Genomic DNA, 23,030 nt, shown 5'->3' with positions numbered 1-23,030 from the left:
GGGGGGGGGGGGGGGGGGGCGGAGGGGAGGAGGCAGTGGAAGCAGGAGGGAAGGGACCAGGCCTTCGCCACCACCTTTTATGGCCTCTGACCTGGCTGTGGCATCAGGCCCTGTCAGAGGAGCAGATGCCCACTGGGGTCTGGCGTCTGGGGTCTGGCCTCACAACTCCCTGGCAGACGAGGTTCCTCATCAAGGGGTTGGCCAGTGCCATCTGCAAGTCAGGTCCCCACTTCAGCAGCCCTAAGGAAGAGATGGCATCATCGGATGGCTTTCAATACCAAAGCTCCGAGAGGTTCAGTGACTTGTCACCCAGCTACCCAGGCGGAAGCGGCTGGGTGGGGACCCAGGGTTGTGGGCCACACAGAGGAGGTCGCTCCCTTTACTCGGCCCTTGCACAGGTGTCCTCAGGCCGCTCACTCACCTCCCTGCCTGCCCATCTCCTGGGGAGGGGCAGAGGCCCTGGGGGGCAGGGCTTGCAAGGCTGGATGTCTGGGAGTGGAGTGCTGACCCTGAACCCTGTGAGGCTGCAGGTGGTGTGGGGGACAGGGAGGCCTGCGCTCTTCCCGGCCCCTCCTAGCCTCAGCTGTCCCCCTGGTGCCTCACCCCCAATCCTCCTCCACCTCAGGGCCCAGAGTCCCAGGACAGCCGTAGGCTGCTGTGTGTGTGCATGGCCCACTGTGGATGGGTGCCAGCCCAGAGCGGGAGCCTCGTGCCAGCTGGGGGACAGCAGGAGGTAGATGGAGGACTGAATGGGAGAGGGCTGGGGACCGAGGGCAGGGTTGGTCGCTCTGCACCAGAAATTTCAGGAGGGAACCGCAGGTCACTCCTTGCCCTGCCCTGCCCTTCCCAGGACAGGAACAAAGGCCTGTGCACGTCTAGGGGACATTGTCCTGGACTGAGTTTGGAAGTCAGCAGAGGCTTCTGGGGGGAGTACGAGGGAAGGGTTAGGCCAGTGGCCAGTCTGGGGGTCAGTTTCCAGGAGACAGGACAGGTCAAGCGGAAGATGGAGAGGAGGAAACGCACATTTATTGTGCCTCAACTGTGGACACCAAAGGCACCATGGCCTCACCTAAGCCCTATAAATCCCAACAAGGGCCCGCAGAGGGGGGAATCTGGCCCTGCTTGTCTGACTCCAGAGTCCCCTACCCCCAGCCTGCAGCGGGAGCTGGCATGGGGACAGCACGCTCTTGCTGAGGTCTCAGCACCGCCGCCGTTCCAGGCTGAAGACCTGTCAGATCCAACGCCCCCGCCCTCCTGGCTGGCACACTCCACCATGCAAATCAGCCCTCCCGTGCATCACACACACACAATATGTTGCCTCATTTGCTGGGCGCCAGCATTTTTATGCTTTCATTTTTTTTCTACCTTTTTCCTGGCAGAGCGCTGTTCCCACCGGCCCAATCACAGGCCATCTGCCCAGCAGCAGGGGGGTAGGGATGAGGGTGGGGCCAGGGCGGGGCCTCCCCGGGTGCCAAGAGGAGGGGGAGCCTGAGTCTGGTTAGGGCTCTAGCCAGGTCTCAGCAGAACACTGCTCCCACATGGGGCCCTCTCCTGAATGCGGGCCTCAGTCCATCACCATCACCTTTGCCCCAGGCCTGTTCTGGCTGTAACTTCAGCTGGGGCTGGGGTGTGGGAAGAGCCCAGACTCACCTCTCAGCACTCAGTTCTCAAAAGCCACTTCCTCCAGGAAGCCCTCCTGCCTACCATTCTGCTCTATTCCTGGCATCATCAAGGGCCTGCCTGTCCCCACAATCTATGAGTGGCTCAGGCAGTGCAGGGCCTGATGTCCACCCACGGAGAGGGGCTGGGTGTTTGCTGCAGCAGGTGGACACATCACTGACACGCTGCAGATCTGGGCAGCAGTGAGCTGTGATCCCGTACCCCACCCTGGCAACAGGGAGGAAGATAAAGCATGGCCATGGAGGGCCATGCAGGAACACTGGAAGAAACAGCCAGCTGTGGCCTGTTTGGCCTCAGTTCTCAGGCCCATACACCAGAGTATGTGCTCGTGCCCATGATGGGGTGGTGACCAGCTGCTGTTACTGACCAAGAACCTCCTCTGGGCTAGATTCCGGGCATTCATTACTAACTGCCAGTGATTCTGCAAAATAGCATGCATGTCCCCATTTTACAGATGAGGAAACTGAGACCTCAGGGCTGGTACACAGTCTACTGCACCCCTCTACTGTTCATCTCCGCCTCCCGCCCCACTCGCTGGTTTCTGCCCTCAAGGTGTCCTTTGAGGCAAACTCCACCTGCCCCAATGTCCAGGAGCTCTGGGAGGCTGGGCCACCTGGGCCAGCTCCTGTCCCCAGGGGAGAGATTTGTATGTATAAACCTCAGGGGGCCTCCCAGCCTCCTGATGGCAGGGTCAGGTCTGGGCACAGGCTTCCTGGCTAGAGCAGGGAAGGGCAAAGCTGCCCAAAGCCCCTGGACCCAGACCTGGAAGCCGGGTGACACACCCCCTGGGGTTTTTGGTCAGCTCAGCATAAAGAGGTCATCTAAGCCATCTCCCAAACTTGCAAGAGTGAAGGCGCCACTACGAATGACCACACCCCAAAGACAGCGCTCTTCAAACTGTCCTGGACCAGTCAGTATGAGAGCAGACCCCAGTTCAGCACCTCAGTCCGTGGGCAGTGTGACCCACCGGGCCTCAGGGCACACAGGCCACGTGAAAAGCCTGGCCTGGCCCCTACTAGCCACACAAGCTCAGGCTGGATACTCCACCTCCTTGGCAGCCGATTCCCTGGCCGTCCCCAAGGCAGAGGTTCTGCAAGGTGGGCATGAAGGCTAATGAGAGAATCCATGTAAAGTACTCGCTCCCCGCTGGCATATAGCGGGCACTCAATAAGCGGTAGCTATCACCTGACACATTATCATGTCCTGTAAATCCCCGGGGTGTGAGATGTGTGCTCCCTCAGCCCAGCCCCCAACAAAGTGACCAGCAGAAGTATCATCTTACATCCTCATCTCTCTGCGCGTTTGTTTTCTCGCCTGAAAAATGGGGCATCACAGTCCCTTCCTCGTGGGGCTGTGATGAGGAGTGAGCTATCCCCGTTAAAGTCCCTACTATGTGCTGAATAAACAGACAGTAACACAGAGGAACCACAGCTGTCCCCAGTCTTCTGGGATGACCAGCTCAGGTCCCTTGCTCAGAGTACAGATCTGGGGGGTGGGCAGTTAGGGAAGGGCCTGTCCCTCCTGACCTTGGCACCTGCCCCCCCCCACAGATGCACGCACAGGGCCACACTGGGAGGTGTGGAAATAAAGATCCCGCCACACGCCTCCCAGACTGAAATCAATGGCCTTGAGGTCGATGCTGCGCTTCCAGAAGACATGAAAAACGCGATTCCCTGCTCCTCTGCTGAGCCCCGGGAAAGCACGTGCTCCTGGAAAGCACCTTGCTGATCGGCACCCGGACACCCTAACCTGCTGTTTACGAGCTCCCAGCCTCAGGACTCCCACGGGGCACGGGGGGCCAGTGGACGGGCAGTCTGACCCGGGCCCTCGCTGCCCTCACCCACGCACTCGGCGCTCACTCAGTTGTTCTTTCCTTTTTCGTTCACTCAGGCGCTCATTCGTGCCTTCACCCCCTCTTCTTCTCGCTCACTCGCCCCTTTACTCAGCCTCTCGTTCACTCACTCACCTTCTCACTCTCCCAGTCACTCACTCACTCATCCGCTCGCTCATTCATGCACTCATTCATTCGTGCACTCGTTTGTTCATTCGTTCGTTTACTCACTAATTCACTCATTTATTCATTCCCTCACTCGCTCACGTATTCATACATCCGCTCAATCTCACCCTCATTCATTCACATCCACTCACTCACTCACACACTCATGCATTCACTCAATCATTCACTCACTCATCTACTCACTTGTCCCTTAACTCGATCTCTCATTTACTCACTCCCTTGTCTACTCACTCTCCCAATCACTCGCTCGCTCGCTCATTCACTTAACCACTTACTCATGCACTCATTCGTTCATGCACTCATTCGTTCATTCACTTGTTCACTCACTAGTTCACTCACTCATTTATTCATTCACTCACTCGCTTATTCATGCATTCACTCACTCTCACCCTCATTCATTCACACATACACTCACTCACTCACTCACTCACTCGCTCATTCGCTCATTTGTCCCCCATGTCCTGAGCCAGCCCTGGGCTTGGGCACTGGGGATCCATCCCTTACTGCAGAGCGCTCACACTCCACAGGAGCCCCCAGGCAAGTTAACAGTGACTGAAGGTCAGTGTGGAAAGTGCTTCTGAGAGTGAATGGGCTGGAGTCCTGGCAGCCCAGGGTGAGGGTGGAGACACCATGAGATAAGGAGACCTTGAGAGATGGGGAGGCAGCTAAGACCCAGATCCCAAGGACTCACCTCCTGTCCACAGGGACTCCACATCTGGGAGGCCTGCACAATCCAGCAGCAGTGCCCCCAGGGCCCCAGGAGGCACAGGCCCTCCCTGTAGCCTGGCTGCAGTCCACCTCTGTCCGTCCCAAGGAAGCTCCAGGCAGGACTTACCAGTCCAGTAACCACTAACACTTCCTCTTCATCCTGATGCTCAGGGACTCAGTCTCTGTCACACTGAGCCTGACCCAGGCCCTTGGTCTACAGCGAGAGGCCTCCTCACCAAGCCACAAGGCCTGAAGATGCTTCTGGAAACAGCTGGACTTTCCTAGGTGGGGAGTCTGGTGGGGAAATGGGAGCTCACAGAGAGAGACTGGAGGTGGAGACCATGGGTTGGGCTCAATTCTGGGCAGGTGGGCTGGTTTCATCCGACTGTCCTCCATGCCTAAGGAAGTCCCAAACCTGACCACAGACTTGGTCACACATTGAGCCTGACCCTGGTCACACACTGAGCCCTGGCTCTGGTCACACGCTGAACCCTGACCCTAGTCACACGCTGAGCCCTGACCCTGGTCACATGCTGAACCCTGACCCTGGTCACATGCTGAGTCCTAATCCTGGTCATATGCTGAGCCTTAACCCTGGTCACTATGAGCCTTAACCCTAGTCACACACTGAGCTCTGACCTTGGTCACATGCTGAGCCCTGACCTTGGTCATATGCTGTCCCACGATCCTGGCCACACTCTGACCCCTAACACTGAACACACACTGACCCCTGACCCTGGCCACACACTGAGCCTTGATCCTGGTCACATACTTAACCCTGACCTAGTCATATGCTGGCCTCTGAGCCTGATGCTGAAAACCCTTCGCATTAGCTGTAAACTGAGTCCTGGGGGGACTCGCAGGTGAATAAAGATGGCTAGGTGCAGTCCTCCCACACTGTAGAGATTCATGGTACTCGCCCTGTGTCAGGGCCTACTCAGTGGGGCTGTTGGTCCACAGGTCATAGGAGTGTTCTGTCTCGATGTCTCCCCAGACTCCTATGTGGACCAGGTGGGGTGGGCTTCCAAGCTCTCCGTAAATGGAGACAAGCTGAGCCTGGCTGTAGCCCTGAGAGCCAAGTGGGGTGCTTCATGGGGTGTGCCTGGATAGTGGTGGGGCGGGGGCGGTGCACCACCTCCTCAGAGCCCCCTGGCTGACACAGCCTCACCCACCGCACCACATGGGACACTGTCCAGCTGGGATGCTCATGAGCTTTGGCCAAGTCGGGGAGGTGGCCTGGGCCCCACCCTCAGAGACTGCTTTTCTCTGCAGAAATAACAGCTCCCTGCATTTGAACAGAGTCTTTTCCTTCCTCAAATGCCACTTAATACTTCGCCAGCATCCCCCTTTGTCCTCAAGCATCTCACCAACTGGGGAAGAGGACAGGCGCCCCACCTCCACCTCTTTTCTGGAAACTGAGCCCAGAGGTACAAGGCCTCAGGGTCCCACAGGGAGCCCGGCAGACTGGGCCAGGCTGGTGGCATGGGGTCCGGAGAGTCTGAAGCTGGGGTGTCAGCCATCCTTCTCTGGCTTGGCTACTGACCCAGAGTAGACTGGCAAGGGCGACGTGTAGAGCCTGGGGTCACGCTCCACCAGCCTCATGGTGTCTGGGACATTTGCCCTTCCCAGGGCCGGCGGTGTGGCCATAGGAGAGCTCTCGGCATGTCCTACTGGAGGCAGAGCTGTCCCAGTACTGCCTTCTCCCTCTACTGGTCTGTCACCTACTGGAAGCCACCCTCCCCCCACTGTCCTCGGTGCCCAAGAGTCAAATAAGCAGCCACTGGCTAGCCATGTGACGTCATTGCTCCAGGACTCAGTCTTGTAGTCTCAACAGTGGGACCAGGAGCCACCGCCCGCCTGTAGCCACACAGCCCCATTCAGGGAACTTGCCAGAAAGGGATTGGCTGCCCCCGCTGGGTCTGTGCTAGCTGGCTATGGGACCCCTGACCACCCATGACCAGGCTCATAAGTGCCACTGAGGCCAAACCTCTCCCACAGGAAAGGATTTGTGGGCACAAAGCTTTCTGGTCCTGGGTTGGGGTCCGATTCTGGGTGTGCGGTGCGGGTGGGGCTGGCCCATGGTCTGGTGGGTCTGAGCAGAACTGTCAAGAGGAGGGTGAGGCTGAGCCCTGAGGGGAGCGAGGGAGAGGGAGGGCCAGGGTGGCTTTGTCTGACCCCAACAGAGGAGTAAGGGGCGACTGGCAGGCCACCCTCCCACCTGGGCCTGCAAGCTGGGGGAGTGAGGGAGGTATAGCTGCAGGCCTGCTCACTTCCCCTCAGCCCGCATCCAAACTGCCGGAAGCCCCCTGCGCCTCTAACTCCTCCCTGCTGTCAGCCCGATGGTCTCCCAGCCTCTGCCCCAGGTCTAGACCCTCCCAATCCATGCAGACGTACGCATAGCCCGTCCTTGCTCCTGCCCTTGGAATATTCCTCACTCCGATTCGCCTCCTGGTCTGGACCCTGCCAGCCCCCCTCCTCACCTCCTTCTCAGCTCTTTGAACCTGATCCTGCCTTAGGGCCCTAGTCTTGCTGGAACCTCTCTCCTTCCCACAGCCCCGGGGCATCAGTGTTCCTTGTCTCCGAGTCAGTGCTTCTTGTGCAGCCTTTCCTGCCTCCCCAGCCAGGTCCTACCCTAGCCCATCAGCCCCGCCCCTTCACCTGCTTTGCCACGCTCTCATGTGCGTGGCCGTGTGTGGCCACTATCCGTCTCACCTGCTAGGAGGTGGCGTGCTTCCTGGGCCACATGCTGTCCTGCTGCCAACTCCTCCCTCTCCCTTCTGATCTCATTAGGGGACCCTGGCTGGGATGCCACACCATCCTGATCAGCACCACGCCTGGCTACATGGGACCACAGACAAACCATATGCCCCTTGGGCTTTGGTCTCCTCTGCAGTATGAAGACAACATCAGGTGCTGTGTGCAAACCTCAGGCCCTTACTCAAATGTAGCAGTTTCCTGCAGCTGCAACGAAGTACCACAAGTGGGGGAGGAGGGCTTAAAGCAACAGACATTGGTTATCTCACAGCCTGGAAGCTGGAGTCTGAGGTCAAGGTGTCAGCAGCGCCGTGCTCCCAGAGGAGGCTCCTTCCCGCCTTCCCAGCTCCAGGTGGCTCCAGGCATTCCTTGGCCGGTGGCTGCATACCTGTCTCTGCTCTGTCTTCATGTGACCTTCCCCTCTGTGTGTTTCTGTGTCCTCTCTTCTTATAAGGACACCAGTTGCCATACTTGGGACCCACCCTAAACCAGACCTCATCTTAAACTCCTCATCCTAACTCATTCCTGACCTGCCCTTAATGTCTAGACCTCATCTTAACAGCTAAGACCTCATCTTAACTGGTTCCACCTGCAAAGACCGTGTTCCCAAATAAGGTCATGTTCACGGGCGTGGGAGGCTGGGATCTAGCTATATTTAGGGGAACATAAGTCAGCCAGTGCAGGGGTCATCACCATTGCCATCATGACGGCTGGTTTGGGGCTTGGTCCTGTGGCCACAGCAGAGCAAGTGGGAGGGCTGGGCACTGCTCAGCATGTAGCCAGGCACACGTATGTGCTTGCACAAGTGCACCAATGCCCACAGAGGCAGGCCAGGGCAGGTTGGGGTCCTCTTGCAGCCCTGGCTCCTGCAACCCAGCTGTATTTGGTGCCTTCTACAAACCTCAAGGACTAGCGCTTTGTCCTGTTTGCACTCATTCCCAGGAAACCCCTATTTAGAGGACTCAGAGCTGGGAAGGGACCCTGGTGGCCCCTCAGAGACAAGCCTCACATCCAGAAACCCCTCCAACCACCTACTCTGTTCACCCTGCTCCTCCAGTTAAAGGAGCTCAGCCTTCTGCTTTGGGGGCTGGGCATTACAGGGCTGGAGACATGGGGTTCCTGCCCCAGCCTCAGGCCTAGCAGAGGCAGGAAGCCCGGGCTGCCCACGGCAATACCTCAGCTGAGGGCCTGGCAGGACCACAGAAGGTCCTGGCATGGGGCAGCACCAGGACAAGTCAGGGAGGGTTGCCTGTGGCAAGTCCCTTCCCAGCGCTCAAAGGCATCTTTTCCCTCTGGGAGCCCTGTCCCACCTCACCTACCTCCTTGAGCAAGCCGCCACACCTCATCCAGAACATGGACATAATAACGGCCCACCACCCTACCCACAACCTGATGGCAGCCAGGACCACCAATCCACACACAATCCCAATACCTGGAACTCCAGGTGCCAGGTGTCCTCTTTGTTATCCTAGATATTAGTAGCAAAACCTCAGCTGACCCAAATGAAGTGGGTTACTTGGGGTCTTCATGTGTCCTCCCTGATGGGACCAGCTGGAAGCCCTGCTACAGAGGGATGGATGCACAGGGAGGGAGAAACCAGGAATGCTTCATGGAATCTGGAAGGTGCACCATGTGACCTCATGGAAAAACTGAGGCCTTCTCAATCCAGAGCCCTCCCAGACCCAAGGGAGGCCGTGAGGATTAATTTAGATAATAGATGTGGAACACCTGGCCTGATATGCAGTAGACCAACAACACTTGTGAGTCTCCTCTCCCTAAACCCTTGGGTTGGGGGTTGTGCTTCCTCGCCTCTCCAATGCTCAGCAAGATTTGAGTAGGGCAGCCGGGAATGATCAGCCAGTACTGCAGAACTGACCGAGGGTGGCATCTGCCCTGCTCCTTGAGATCCCTCATGCTGGGAAGCTGGCCTGTCCGGAGTTTACATAGAGAAAAACTGGGGGTAGCAGCCAGCACCAGCACCGGTGCCAGCCAGGCAGAGCCAGCTTGGAATAAATTCTCCAGCCCCAGTCAAGCCTTCAGATGATGCAGCCCCCATTGACATCTAACTGCAGCCTCACAAGAGACCCTGGGCCAGAGCCCTTCAGCTAAACCCCGTCTGAATTCCTGACCCACAGAAACTGTGAGATAATAAATGCTTATTGTTGGTTTTAGCCACTAAGTTTCGAGCTAATTTGTGACGCAGCCTTAGTAGCTCATACACTTTTTTTTTTTTTTTGAGTTGGAGTCTCACTCTGTCACCCAGACTGGAGTGCAGTGGCCGCTCCCGGCTACCACAGCCTCGACCTGCTGGGCTCCGGCGATCCTTCCACCTCAGCCTTCCAAGTAGCTGGAACTACAGGCGCAAGCTATCACACCTGGCTAATTTTTTATTTATTGTCTCTACAATAAGGTCTCGCCAAGTTGCCCAGGGGGTTCTCAAACCCTCGGGCTCAGGCAATCCACTCACCTCAGCCTCCCAAGGTGCGGGATTACAGGCTGAGCCACCGAGCCCGGCTGCTCATACACTTTCTTAATGTGACTCAGAGGCTACACACTGACACTCAAAGGTCCTCCCGAGTTCTTTCCCAGACCTCCCAGCTCCAGCCCAGGGTCTAGTGCCCTAGAGAAACCCACACTCCCCAGGTCCAGTCACATGCCTCAGCACCTACTCCTGCCTGCCTACAAAAGTTGGTAAAGCTTCCTGCACTCACTCTTCCTACTGGTGCCTCATTCCCCTCCTCTGGGCTCCCAGTACATGTCTCCCACACAGCCCAGCATGCTCTGGGCACAGACTGATTCAGGGAAGTTGCCAGTCATGGCCTTCTGGAGGTCAGTGAATAAGAAAATGGAGGCTTTAGGTTGGCTGGCACTCATGGCTCTGAGTCACAGTAATACGGGACATTCCTCTGCCATGTTAACCACTGGGTCTTCAGGGCCCAGCCAGTGCCTGGCACAGAGAAGGCACTCAACAAACACAAGAAGGAAGGAAGGAAGGAAGGAAGGAAGGAAGGAAGGAAGGAAGGAAGGAAGGAAGGAAGGAAGGAAATATAAATTCAAGGAAGGAATGGATAAATGAAAGTGAGGAAGAATGGATAAACAACGGCTGTGTGGCTGGATGGATGGATGGATGGGGGTGGGTGGATGGATGGCTGGATATAAGGATGGAGAGATGAATGGTGGACAGATGGATTAATGGGTGGGTGGATGGATTAATGGGTGGGTGGATGGATGGATAACAGATCAATAGATAGTGAATGGGTGGATGGATGGATGATGGATGATGGATGGATGGATGGCTGGATGGAGGGATGGGGGGATGGATGGTTGTAGGGATGGATTACTGGATGGGTGAACAGTGTGAGGCAGGTGGGGCACTCACCACAAGTGGCGTCACTTCCGGACAGTGGTGGCAATGATGAGGATGACGACCACCAGGGCAGTGACTCCAGCTGACAGGAAGTAGCACTTGATCTTGCGTCTCTGGAGCTGGGGGAAAGAGGGAAGTTGTTGCCATATCCTGGCCTTCTAGTCTCCTGTCCTTAGGGGCGTTTGGTTTGCACCTTCTTTGGGCTGTGGCATGCTGGTGACTGGGATCACCCTGGGGCAGGGTCCAGGCAAAACGTGTCTCTGGAAAGGAACTCTGCCCTGAGGTGGCATGCATGTACATGCAGGATCTGCTCTGGGCAGGTCCTGGAGCCAGGTCCAAAGGGAGGAATGTAGGAACCTGGGGATCTGCCTAAGCTGCAGAGTCAGCCAGGCCTGGGTGTGATTCCCGATCTGCCTCACTGGAGCTGGGGGAATCTCAGCCATGTTCCTTCTTGGCATCCTGATTCTTTTGTAAGCATAGGATGATGCCATGGACTCCATGAGGACATTTGAAAGCCCTAAAATGAATATGATGCATGAGAAGTAGAGAGCCTGAAAGCAGATATCAGACACATAGTTCTCACCAAATATTGTTTTTACTCTTGTATGTCCTTGTGGTTATTATTAATTTAACAAGTTCTGGGCCCACCACCAAAGGTCTCATGGAGGTGAAAGATAGACAGATTTGTGCTGGGGGGTAATTAGCAAGGGGCCAGGGAGGCTTTATGAAGAAGGTGATGCTTCATCCAGGCCCTGGGTGGGGAGTAGGAACTCCCCAGGCAGGCCAGGAGGTAAGAGGCAAGGGACCCAGGAAGAACCCAGAGAAAATTTGGAGCCTAAATAATATGGTAAGTCACCACATGCCCAGAACAGAGAACAGGGATCAGGGAAGGGGGAGACAGGATGAGATGGGCCATGCCTGCAGATCATAGAGGGGTTTAGATGGCACCCCTGGCACCCCTGAGATGGTAGGGAAGACAGTATGAAGTACAGACAAGGGGGCTGACATATTCAACAGTGTGCTTGTGGAGAGGCCACTTAGAAAGCCAAATGGGATGCTGAAGGGTAGAAAAGGGAACCCAAGACAGGAAGACCAGGCAGGAGGAAGACTCATAGTGTCCATGGAAGGGCAGGGACCTAGAGCAGGACAGAGAAGGAAGGATAAGAAGTGACAGAGTCAAGATGAGAAGATGGAATCCTCAGAACCTGGTAGTGTTTCAATATGCAAGGAAATTGAAGTAAAGAAGTAAAGGATGAGTCCCCTACATTGCCCATTTGTGTCATTAGATGGATGTGGGGATGTTCATCCATCCATCCATTCGTCCATCTGACCATCCTTCCATCCACTCATCCACACATCCACCCATCCTTCCACCCACCCATCCATCCATCCATCCATCCACCCATTCATCCATCCATCCACCCACTCACCCATTCGCCCATTCATCTATCCATCCATCTACCCACCCACCTATTCACCTATCCATCTATCTACTCACCTGTCCATCCATCCATCCATCCATCCATCCATCCATCCATCCATCCATCCATCCATCCATCCAACCACCCAACCACCCACCCTCCCAGCCACTTTCCCATCCACACACCTACCCAGCTATCCACCCATTCTTCTGTCCATCTACTTTCCCAAGATGACTATAGAGGTGAGGATGGGAGAGGAGCACAACAACTTAGCTGTGGGGAAAAGAAGAAATTGGTAGGAATAGGAGAGTCAGTGGAAGGTACCTGGAGAAGATGGAACTGAGCTTGGGTTTTGGGGGAGTTGGTGTCCACAGTGAGTTTTGGGGTGAGGATCCAGGTCCTGCTCTGGCGTGGTATCTGGGCTCTGCTGGGCATTGGACAGATAATTTCCCCAGTTCAACTCCCTCAAGCTGCCTTGGTGTCATTGCACCTTGGGGAGGACCCACATCCTAACCTGAAAATCAGCTATTGTCGAAACAGCTGCACCTCCCAGCACTGGGAAATGTATTGCTACCTTGTGTTCTAGGCCAGGAAAGGTAAAGTAATATGCCCAGGTCTTCACAGACATTGTGTGGCAGATCTGAGGTTTCGGTCTCTGCCTCCATATCACTGTCATAAAGTCTTGCTGCTGTCTAGACATACCAGAGTGTTGAGGGTGAGGGCCGGGAAGAGGCCGGCAGGCCAAGAGTGAACCAGACACAGCCCTCAGCTCACAACTGGGGGTGGGGAGGAGAGTCAGAAACCCATGGCCCCCTAGGCAGGGGTTCCACGTCAGTGCACAGGACGAGCCGCTCTGAGCTAAGGACAACCTCAGGATCTATGACAGTGCCCGTGAGTGCTGGGATCTGCAGGCCGAGTGTCTCTGGGGTCCACTGCACCACCCTCACCAGCATCATCCCAATCAGTGAGCATCATGCCACCCTCACCCTGGCACAAGAGGTGGGTTCCAAAAACACCCCTGCTCTTCAGGAGAGGAGACAGCTCAAGAGGTGAAGTGGCCTGCCCCAAACCACCAGTCCAAGACCTGCAGAGCCAGCATTGGAACCAGGACCTAGCAACAGGCCTGCTGCTAATCACCCCACGCGCTGCTCCCAGAAGGGCCAAGACATCTGGAGTTACAAGTGCCTGAGGGTTTCACAGCCCTCCCACACGCCCGGGTCTCCTAAACTGAGATGGAGCCCGGAGAATCATGCCCAGGGTCTCCTGAGTGCCCGAGGAGGGAGGGGAATGTGAGGAAAACAGGAGCTGGGGGCAGGTGGGTCTGGCTTCCAGGCCCACAATCCTCACATTATTGCCTGACCATGGCCTGGAGCCTGGTGTTGGCCTCTTGACCTCTCACACAGGGCCATGGTGAGTCCTGGAGGAACTGGAGAAGGATTCAGTGGTCACTGCCAGAGCTGCTGCCACAGGCTTCCAGTTGCCCACCCAGTTCCAAATCCCAGGCACTGATGGGGCCCAGACTCACTTCCCTGTTGGCTGCACGCTGTGCCCACATCTTTCTTGGGCTGGTCAGGCCCCTCTGTGTCTACCCTCCATCCCCCACCCCACCAGGTTCAACAGAGTGGAGATGGCCCACAGGAAGAGATGGAGGGGAAGGCCTGGGCAGGGGTGGAGAATGGAGAATGTGCCCAAGAGGAGCCCAAGAAGTACCTGAAGATGTGGGGGAAGGAAAGGTGCAGGACCTCCTGGGACCCTCTGTAGCCCCAGCCAGCCTCTGTCAAGCCCAGCCCTCTACAACTTCCTCTCTACCCGACTGCCAAACCACCACTGGGCCTCTGGACACTGACTTCAAGGGAAGGGGGCGGGCACAGATGACAGGCTGGGCCCAGGGCCACCAGATGTTTGGGCTGGGACATATGGTGAAGGCAGAGGCAGGCCTTTGATGAGGACTCAGCAGACCCAGCTGTGTCCAGCTCCCCTCCCTTCCCCCACCTCTGTGCCAGCTGCTGGGGCCCTGCAGCCTCCCTGCAGGGAAGGAGCTGCCTGCAGGAGAAACTGAGCTCCTGCTGGAGGCCTTGACCTGGGATCACCTCAGCCCCAAAGTGCTCCTCTTCCACCAGGAGAGACAGTCACCCTGATGGGGCTGACCTTTCCAGTTCCCCAATAAAAATGTATTGACCACATCCCTGACCTTCTGAGTAGAGCACAGAGGGAACTTCCTTAAGGGGGTGAGATGGATTTTCCTGTTAAATATCACCCTTCCTGGGGACAGGTGGGGAAAAGCCACAGGAGGTGCTGAGTGCAAGTGCAGCTCACTTTCCAGGCCATTTTTACACGGGGAGGGGCCTCAGGACCCAGGTGGAGGTGGCTGGACTGGAAGATAGTGGAGGCAAGAAGCCCACCCTGAGCCCCTGCTCTCTGTGCTGGGAAATTCAGGCTCATTCATGCCAAGCTCTCAAGACCACTGGGTGGGCACGTTTCTGCCCTGTCGTAGCAGTCAGAGTATGAGTGCCAGGACACTGACCTGGAAGAAATGGTATCCCCCCACTCACGGATTTATTTGTTGGAGTCCTAACCCCCCGCAACCCCCAGGACCTCAGAGTGTGACCTTATTTGGAGACAGAGTCTTTCCAGAGGTAATCCAGTTGAATGAGGTCATTAGGATGGCCCTAATCCAGAATGACTGGTGTCCTTGCAAATAGGAAATGTGGGCATAGGGACAGACAGGCACACAGGGAAGATGGCCGTCTCACACAAGGAGAGAGGCCTCAGAAGGGACCACTGAGAATCTCGGACCTGCAGCCTCCAGAGCTATGAGACAGTAAGCAGGTGTACTCTCAGCTGCCCAGTCTGTGATATTTGTGATGGTAAGCCAGGTTGACTCACACTCGGGCCCACTGATCTTGGAGATGTGGCAGAGCCACCAGGTGCCAGGGCCTCCCTACAAAGCTGGATGACTGTGGGGATTCTCGGGTCTCATCTAGTCTGATGGGCAGCGACTCCCCAGCTCTGGGCAGCCCTCTTGAGAGCAGAGCCACCCCATCCCTGTCTCCACACTGTTCATCCTGGCGCCCTCGCTGCCCGAGAACCATGAGCAGGCCCCTGTCCTTGCCCCCCAGGAGCCAGACACAGGATGGCGGGGGGGGGAGGGGGCAATGGCAGAACAGTGGGAGGCACTGGTCAGTCAGCACTGAGACTTCTCATGCTAGAGGGAGACAGCACGACCAAGGCCTTCAGGACCAGGGTACAGAGTTGTCCAGGACCACAGAAGCCTTTGGAGGCAGCAATCCCCTGTCCTGGCAGGTCTGGGGAGCAGGGGGACCGTCCAGAATCCCCCCAGCTCTTTACTCAGGTCCTCTTTCCTATGAGGTCCCGGGGACCGCACTCCATGCAGGGGCTCCCGAGACAGCCCTGTAGCCTCAGTCCAACTGTGTCAGGATGCGTGCCTGGTGAGCAGCTGACCGTGACCACAGCAGCAGCCCTGCAAGAGGCCTGATCGTGCCCATTTCAGAGATACAAACACTGACTGATGCCCAAAGTGCAGCTCGTCCACAGCTCCTCAGAGTGGGCTCGAGGCAGGGCAGAAAGAGATGGGACTAGATGCTATAAGGCAAGGCCAGGGCAAAGTGCAGGCTGGGTCTGGGGTCACCCTTGGGTCTCTGACCCAGCAGGTGGCCTGGGGAATTTCTGGGAAAGTGCCCTGAGCTGAGCCAGAGAAGATGAGTGAGTTCCCCCGCAGCCTTTGAGCAGTATTCCTGGAAGTGGGAACAGCATGTGCAACGCACAGGAGTATGTTGGGTGGTGGCCTCTGGTGCATCCGAGGTCATTTGCATCTGAGCCGGAAGGGTTGACAAGGGAGACAGAGAGGGACAGGGCTGGAGCAGATGTCTAGGGTGACAGGCAGCTGCCCAAGTCAGGAGCATCCCTCGGGACAGCCCCTGACTGCTGATCATAGCCCTCAACCCAGGCCCACCCCAGGAGGGGGATCTCTTGTCAACCCCCAGCCTCATATTCCCTTCCTCCAGGTACCCCAGCTATCAGCCACCAGTCCTGGGAGGAGCCACTATGATGAATTACTCCTAAATGACAGTCCTGCCGTGAGGGAGGGTGACCAGGGCTAGTGGCAGGAGCCAATTAGCCCAATTAGAGTCGGCTGTGTGAGATCAGGCGGGGCCAGCACAGTCTGGTTTAATTAATTCACTTGTGGGGCAGAGTTGGAGACCATCCCAGCCCCACGGACACAAGCCAGTTTCCGGCCACTTCAAGGAGACTGTGGCCCCTCCTCGACTGGCCAGTTCCACTTCCTGCAGCGGGGGTGATAACCTCAGTCAGGGTTAGGGAGGCACTGGCTCAGGACCTGCTGACCCTTTGCACGTGCTCCTCCTTCTGCCTGCAACGGTGCTTCCCTTAGACAACTACTGCTTGCTCTGCACAACCCAGCTTCAGCCCCGCCACCTCCGGGATGTCTTCCCAGATGCCCCTGAGTCGCTTGGGTTCCCGAGCCTCTGGCTTCTCTGCGCACTGAACTGACCACTGTTCCCCTCTAGCTCACACCTCACCTCCTTCCCCACAGGAGCTGTGGGAGGTGGGACAATGTGTGGCCATTGCAGCTACCCTGAACTCGACAGGTGCAGATAACCAAGGAGGGGGCGAACCAGCCATTCCTACCATGGGGTCCAGAAAAGTCTCCCCCAAGGCTGCCCAGAGAGCGGTCGTTAGCCCTGGACAGACCCTCTGGCCACCACAGCTCACAGCTCCCTATCCAGGGAAGGAAGGATGGACCCTGGGCTGCCCGTCAGGTGGGGCACATACCCAGGCACCCCATCCATCTGCTCCCCCTCCCACTAAAGTGACTGTCCAGGGGCACCCCAGGCACAGCGAGCCCAGAGAGGACAAGGTGTCTGCAGCTGGAAGGCAGGTGGGGTGGCCGGGCCGAGCAGAGACACCAGCCTCACTGCTGCTCACACTTCATGAAGCAGCCAGCACTGCTCCAACATTCCGAGCAGTGTTTAGTTGTCCCAGTCTTAAATAAAAGCAGACAGTGAGGGACCCCAGATAGTGGAGGAGTGCCTGCAACAAAAATGATGGAAAACTGAACACACCTAAGGAGAAGCAAAGACACAAGCAATGCTGGATACAGAAGGATACTTCCAACAACCGACATAATCCTCAGAGTGGGCACCTGGGCATCAGGCAGGGGCTCGGGATTCAGTGGGCCAAGCCTCCCCCATCTGCAGGGGCACACCTGTCCACACCTGCCTGTACTGGGGCCCTGGGTGCTGGTCCCAAGGTCCGGGGAAGAACACACCTCAGAGAAGTGCACCCACGAGATATGCTGGGCAGGCACCTGACACCTGTGCACTGGTCACCTAATACTGGCCCCAGTGCCCTCCTCAGGCCATGTGGCCTCTCCATCCCTGTCTGGTGTCCTTAGTCCCTCTATCCGCCCCCCCACCTCCTGCCCCAGCCCCTTTCCTCCTGCCCCTCCTCCATGCCCTGCCCCCACTTCTCAGAAGCCGCTTCCCATGCAAATGTATTCGGAATACATGACATTTCAGAAACATCTATTTGTATATATTTAGACTCCATCTCAAAAGAATTATTCAAAATCGGAGCCATTTGGATAGATGGGTGTGGAACGGATTGTTTCTTAAGTGTTCACGTCAAAAATACCATGTTTTCTAAGTGGATTACAAATGCTGTAATTATTGAAATGGGCGCATTCTGCTGGGGAAAATTACAGAATTATGTCTTGGATCTTGGGACTTCGATCTCAGGAGTACTGTGTCCTGAGGAACAGGGGCCCAGGCACCCGCTCGAAGATGGGTGCAGGATGGCTGAACACACGTGGCTTCACTTCTGCTGTGTCCTGAAGGGGAGGTGCTATGAATACCTCCTCTGTGCCAGGGCCTGCTGGGGTCTGGCATGGGACATGGGATCAGAGGGATCTTGTCCCTCAGGGGGCCTCACGCAGGGGGATGGGCAAGCTCAGGTGTGTGGCAGAGGCGGGTAGAGGTGAGCACCTGGGAGAGGAGGCTCGCCTGGAGAGGTGGAGGCAGCTGGAGCTGTGAGGTCCCAGGGGAGAGGAGCCATAGACAGTGGGGGAGGCTGGAGCTTAGGGGCAAGGACTCGGCATTCTGGGTTCCAGCACCACTTCACCACTTGCTGGCTGTGTGGCTCTGCCCACTCTGAGCTTCCATTTACTCAGCTATAAAATGACGATCTTGATCCCAATACCACAAGGAAGGTGGGACAAATGAGGGAGATAATGTGGGGGGGGGGTGCCCAGAACAGTGTCTGGAAACAACGCCAAGAGACTCAGTTGCCCAGGTCTGCAGCTATGGATGCCATGGCTGACCTCGCCATGGCTCAGCACCTTGGTCCAGGCCTTGGAGTCAGCCTGTGCTCGGCCCCGTTCTTGTCTCTGGTATCAGACCCCAACTCTATCCAAGCCCTACACAAAGTTTCACCCTGAACACCTGCATTTTCCAGCCTCAAGTGAAGCCACCCCAGGTTACCTTCTCTTCCCTGATATGCTCCCAGTACTGGCTCCAGGGCCTTAGCACATGCTGCTCCCACTGCTGAATCCATCCTAGCCCCATTTTCCAGCTGGCCCAGATTGCAACCCGAAAGCCCACTTCCTGGCACCTCGGGAGATGGACCCCAATGCTGTCCTCTCTGCCACTTGGCCCTGTGTGACAGAAATAGGCGAGCTTGTCTCTCCTTCTCTGCAAGACCCTGACTTCTGCTGGGCAGAAGGGGCTGTGGAGCCGACCAACCCACTGCAGTCCTTACTCTCTGGCTTTGTCCACCCTCCCTGAAGGGGGTAGGGTGAGACTACCCTCCACCCCAGGGTGGAGAACCAAGGCAGGTGGAGTGCCGTGGTGCCAAGTCCAAAGTGGGTGCCCTGCCAAGGCCAGTCCTTCGTGTGGAGATCTCACCGGCGCTCCTCGTGGTTGCAGAATCCAGGGCAGCTGTGGCAACTAGGACTGCTGACACACGTGGCCATGATGAAGAAGGCGGCTGGGCCCAGTGGGCAGGAGCGTGGGCCCAGGCACGTCCAGGCATTGGTGGGGAGGGATCCCTGGGGCATGACAACAGTGAAGGCACTCGGCAGGTGCACCCAGCAATTCCACCCCGGCTCTGCTGCTCGGGAGAGGGCTCACACAGCATGCACTAACCGAGAATCGGGCACCAGATAAGTTATGGTACAGCCATACAGTCACGCCTTCTACGCCATTAAAAAGAGGGGGTGCAAAAATGGGGCTACAGTTAAACGTGCTGCCCAGAAGGAAGTGCAGGGTACGAGCGCAAACGGTCATAGAGGGAAGCGCCACCATGGAAATGGACACAGACACACAGGTGCGTGATCACTTGTTCACTCAAAACACTTCACAGTTGTGTGATCACTTATTTGCTGCAAACACTGCACGATCACGATATTGTCAGTGGGGCTTTTCTCTGGAGGTGGAGTCATGGGGAACTTTGTTTGGGTTGGTTTTGTTACAATGAGCTTCTGCAATGAAGATTTTTTAAAAACCAAGTGGGAAAGCCTTTCAAGAACCTTCTGCTCCTCAGGTCTGCAGTGAGGCAGGCCCAGGGCCGGAGAGCAGGTCCAGAGAGGTGGGGGTGGGGAGGCCAGGCAGAGGACAGGTGGGGCAAGGAGTGCCTGGCCAGGTGCTGAGCCCAGGTGGGGACTCACACCCGAGGCTACCCAGGCTTCCCGCTCCTTCCTGCACCAAGCCTCCCCCCAGGCACCCTCCATGTGCCAGACACCCTCCTGGGCTCATCAGACCTGAGAAATTCCACCCAGATTACCCCACCTTCCTCCATTTCTGTGATAGAAGTCCTGAGTTTATCTCCATATCCCTGGACTTCCTCACACTGGAGACAAAATGCCAGCTATTTGAATGAATGAATGAGTGGGAAAAAGAAGAAATCCCCAAAGCCACCAGGCTTCTCAAGCCCCTGACCTCCACATGGGTGAGCTCACACCTGTCTCCCAGATCACCACCTCCTCCCCACCCTCCCTGGGCAAAGCTGACACCTGCACCTCTCTTTGCCCCAGTTCCTTTCCCCAAGTTCCCTAATATTAGTTAATCAGTAACAAACACATATCAATTGCCGTGTGTGCCTGGCATTGCCCTAGGTGCTGGGAATGGTAGGAAAGGAAACAAAGATCCCGCCTGGGGCTAACACAAGAAACAAGCACTCGGTTCATCGTGTGTGGGCCCAGTAGGTGGGGGCATGGGCCCATGTGTGGCTGGTGATGATGAGAGAGGGAAACAGGCAGGAGGAGGGGACAGGGAGTTGGGTTGGTCAGCAAAGGCTTCCCCACGAAGGTGACTTTTAAGTCCAGACCTGAAGGCAGGGAGGGAGGAAACATGCAGTTATGGGGGAAGGTGACTTCCCAGAAAGGAGGGAAGCATGTGCAAAGACCCTGGGGTGGCAGGTGTCTGGTGTTCCCAGAATAGTGAGTGAGGAAGACAGGAGCGGAGGCCTCAGGGCCTTTGCACTCGCTGTCCAGCCGCCTGGGCGTTCCTCCCCAGACCCCACTTACGTGGCTCACTCTCCCCTCCTGCAGGTCTTACTTACTTGTCATGGTGATGGTGAGACCTTTGCTGGCCATCCTACCCAAAAGGACACCTCTCCCCCTCACACATGTGCCTCTCTCCACTGGCCCGTGCTCACTGAGAAGGTGCTGAGACTTTCCTGCACCCTGCTGTTCCTTGCCTGGCTCCCCACTGGCAGGTCAGCTCCATGAGGGGAGGAGTCTCTGCCCATCCCCAGACCCCTCTGTTACCCCATTCTTGCCACAAGCCTGATCTCTGGAGACTCTCCTCTCCTGACCTGCAGCATGCCCGACTGGGAGGAGGCTCAGAGTTGGGGTGGAGGGCAAGTCTGTCGGAGATGGTGATGCCTATTTACCTCCCCTTTTCTCCCTGTTTGGTACCACGTGCCTCTTGCTTCGGAAAGCCTGTCTATTCTATTTAGTCATGTGATCAGTGAGGCACTGCGCTGATGGCACCAGCCCTTCCCCCCATCTTCCCTACCAGCCTCTTCTGGAGAAGGGGCCCTGCTGCCTCTGAAGCACCAGAACCCTGGCCTCCAAGACCTCACGCCTTCCAGGCTGCTCAGAGCACGTGGCCTCGCCTCCATCCTGGCCCCTCTGGGGGCTCCCCAGGGCTCCTGGCTGCTCACCTCCTCCAGTCCGGGTTCCCCAGTCGCCGCCTATCAGGTGTCAGGCACTGCTCTATGCCTGACAGTTCTCTTCCCTGCCCCTTCCTGCCTCCATTCTGCCCCACTAGCTGAGTTCCCGCAATGGTCAGGTGCAGGGGACACTGAGGGATCAAACCCCACTGCTGACCTCAGCTGGTGGGGAGACGGGCAGATACCAAGACCCATTGGCCAGCTGCTCCCCGGGGCCCCAACCCTCCCCTTCATGCCTTTCTCCAGCCAGAACCATCACAGCTGACCACAGCCCTCCCCTACTTACGGTAAACCCCTACCACCTTCCTGGACATTCCCCTGCACACTCCTGGTGCCTTCTTTCCCAGCCCAGCCCTGCTCATGCGTCCTCTCTGTTCTTCTTCACCTGGCTCACACCTACTCCCAGCTCAAGGAGCACCTCCAGGAAGCCTCCCGGATCTCCTCTGCTCACCCCCTGCTCAGTCTCCCAACCTCAGCTCCAGTGGCACCTCCTCCAGGAAGCCTCCAGGACTCCTGCTCACTAGCCAGGGAAGGCATTGCTACCAGGGCTTCCACAGAATCCCACCTGGGCAGAGGGAGTGTCTGGTTCATCCCTATCATTGCAGACCCCATGACACTTGGAAAGTAAATGGGGACAGGAAGGAAGCGAGGGGTCAGGAAAAGACTCCCCAGGGGAGACGCTGGGGGCCTGAGGGCAGGGAGGAAGGACACCCCAGGAAGGGGCACTGGCATGGGTAAAGGCCTAAGGAAGAGAAAGTGCTGGTGTTCAGGGGAAGGCGGAACTCTGGCATGGCCTCAGCACTGGGTTCAAGGTCCTGCTGAGCCTTAGCTACCAGCAGCACCCAAACCTCTGCCACATCCATATCAGCATCCCAAGGCCGACCCCTTCCTTTCTGAACTGCGTGGCAGAGGGCAGCCAAGCCCTTTCTACAGAGGAGCCCTAATGCCCCTCAGGCCAGAGCTGGCAAGCCCAAACTAAAAATAATGGATAACAATACCAAGTAAGCTGGAAGGGAGTAATCAGAGCTGAAGTGTTTAAAGGCTCATGGATTATTCAGGAAGGGACTATGATGATGTCTAACTTTAGACTTTGTTTCAGCAGATATACCTGGCAAAATTTCAAGGGAAACAAAAGATTGAAATAAAGTGTAGAAAAAGATTTTTTAAAAATAGAGTCAGAAAAAAATGAACTAATTTTTAAAAATGCCATTGATTCAAGAGAAATGAAGCCTAGATGTACCAGGTGAAACTGAATTAGATCCTGGACTTACAAGGAACGTTACTGGAAAAATCAGCGAAACCTGAAGGGGATCTGTGATTAGAGAGTCACATTTGATTAGTATCCATTCACTGCTCCTGAGAGTGTGTGGGCGAGTATCCTGGCATTTTAGTAAAGACTGGCTGACATGTCCATGTGTTAGGGTTCACAGAGCATCCTGGTGAAGACGTGGCATGAGTGTGCGGAGGTGGCATCCCAAAGGGACCTGGGGACTTGGTGTCCTATTTCTGCAACTTTTAGGTACATTTGAAATATTTTCAAAGTAAAAAGTTAAAAACTCTAGCAATAAAAAATAAAGAAGCTTTCAGACATCAAGCTAAATACAGATCAAAAAGTAAGATGGGAGAAACAAGTCCTAATATATCAATTATGGATTAAACTCATCAATGAAAAGACAGGATTGTCACGTTGGAATTTTTAAAAATCCAGCTATATGCTATTTACAAGAGACATATTAAAAGCACAGAGGCCTAGAAATACAAAAAACGAAAGAACAGGAAAAGAGATCATGAAAACATCAATCAAAAGAAAGCTGGTATAGTCACATTAGGAGCAGACGAAATGAGTTTAAGATAAAAAGCATTATGTGGGATA

At 56.0% G+C, this 23,030-nt stretch overlaps 1 protein-coding gene across 1 annotated transcript in view; it reads right to left on the bottom strand.

Moving 5' to 3' along the window:
- TSNARE1 (t-SNARE domain containing 1) overlaps positions 1-23,030 on the bottom strand; it is a 152,806-nt gene that overhangs the window by 7,720 nt on the left and 122,056 nt on the right. The window contains exon 12 of the mRNA XM_021706516.1: positions 10,539-10,645. Coding sequence (XP_021562191.1) covers positions 10,550-10,645 — 96 coding nt within the window. The 3' untranslated portion in view covers positions 10,539-10,549. The remainder of the gene's footprint in view (positions 1-10,538; positions 10,646-23,030) is intronic.

This window comes from Carlito syrichta, unplaced genomic scaffold, assembly GCF_000164805.1.
Source record: "Carlito syrichta isolate Samal-C Ts95f unplaced genomic scaffold, Tarsius_syrichta-2.0.1 Scaffold315705, whole genome shotgun sequence".
NCBI classification, from domain to species: Eukaryota; Metazoa; Chordata; class Mammalia; order Primates; family Tarsiidae; genus Carlito; species Carlito syrichta.
The sequence above is the reverse complement of the archived record's forward strand: the minus strand, read 5'-3'. Positions and strand labels throughout refer to the sequence as shown.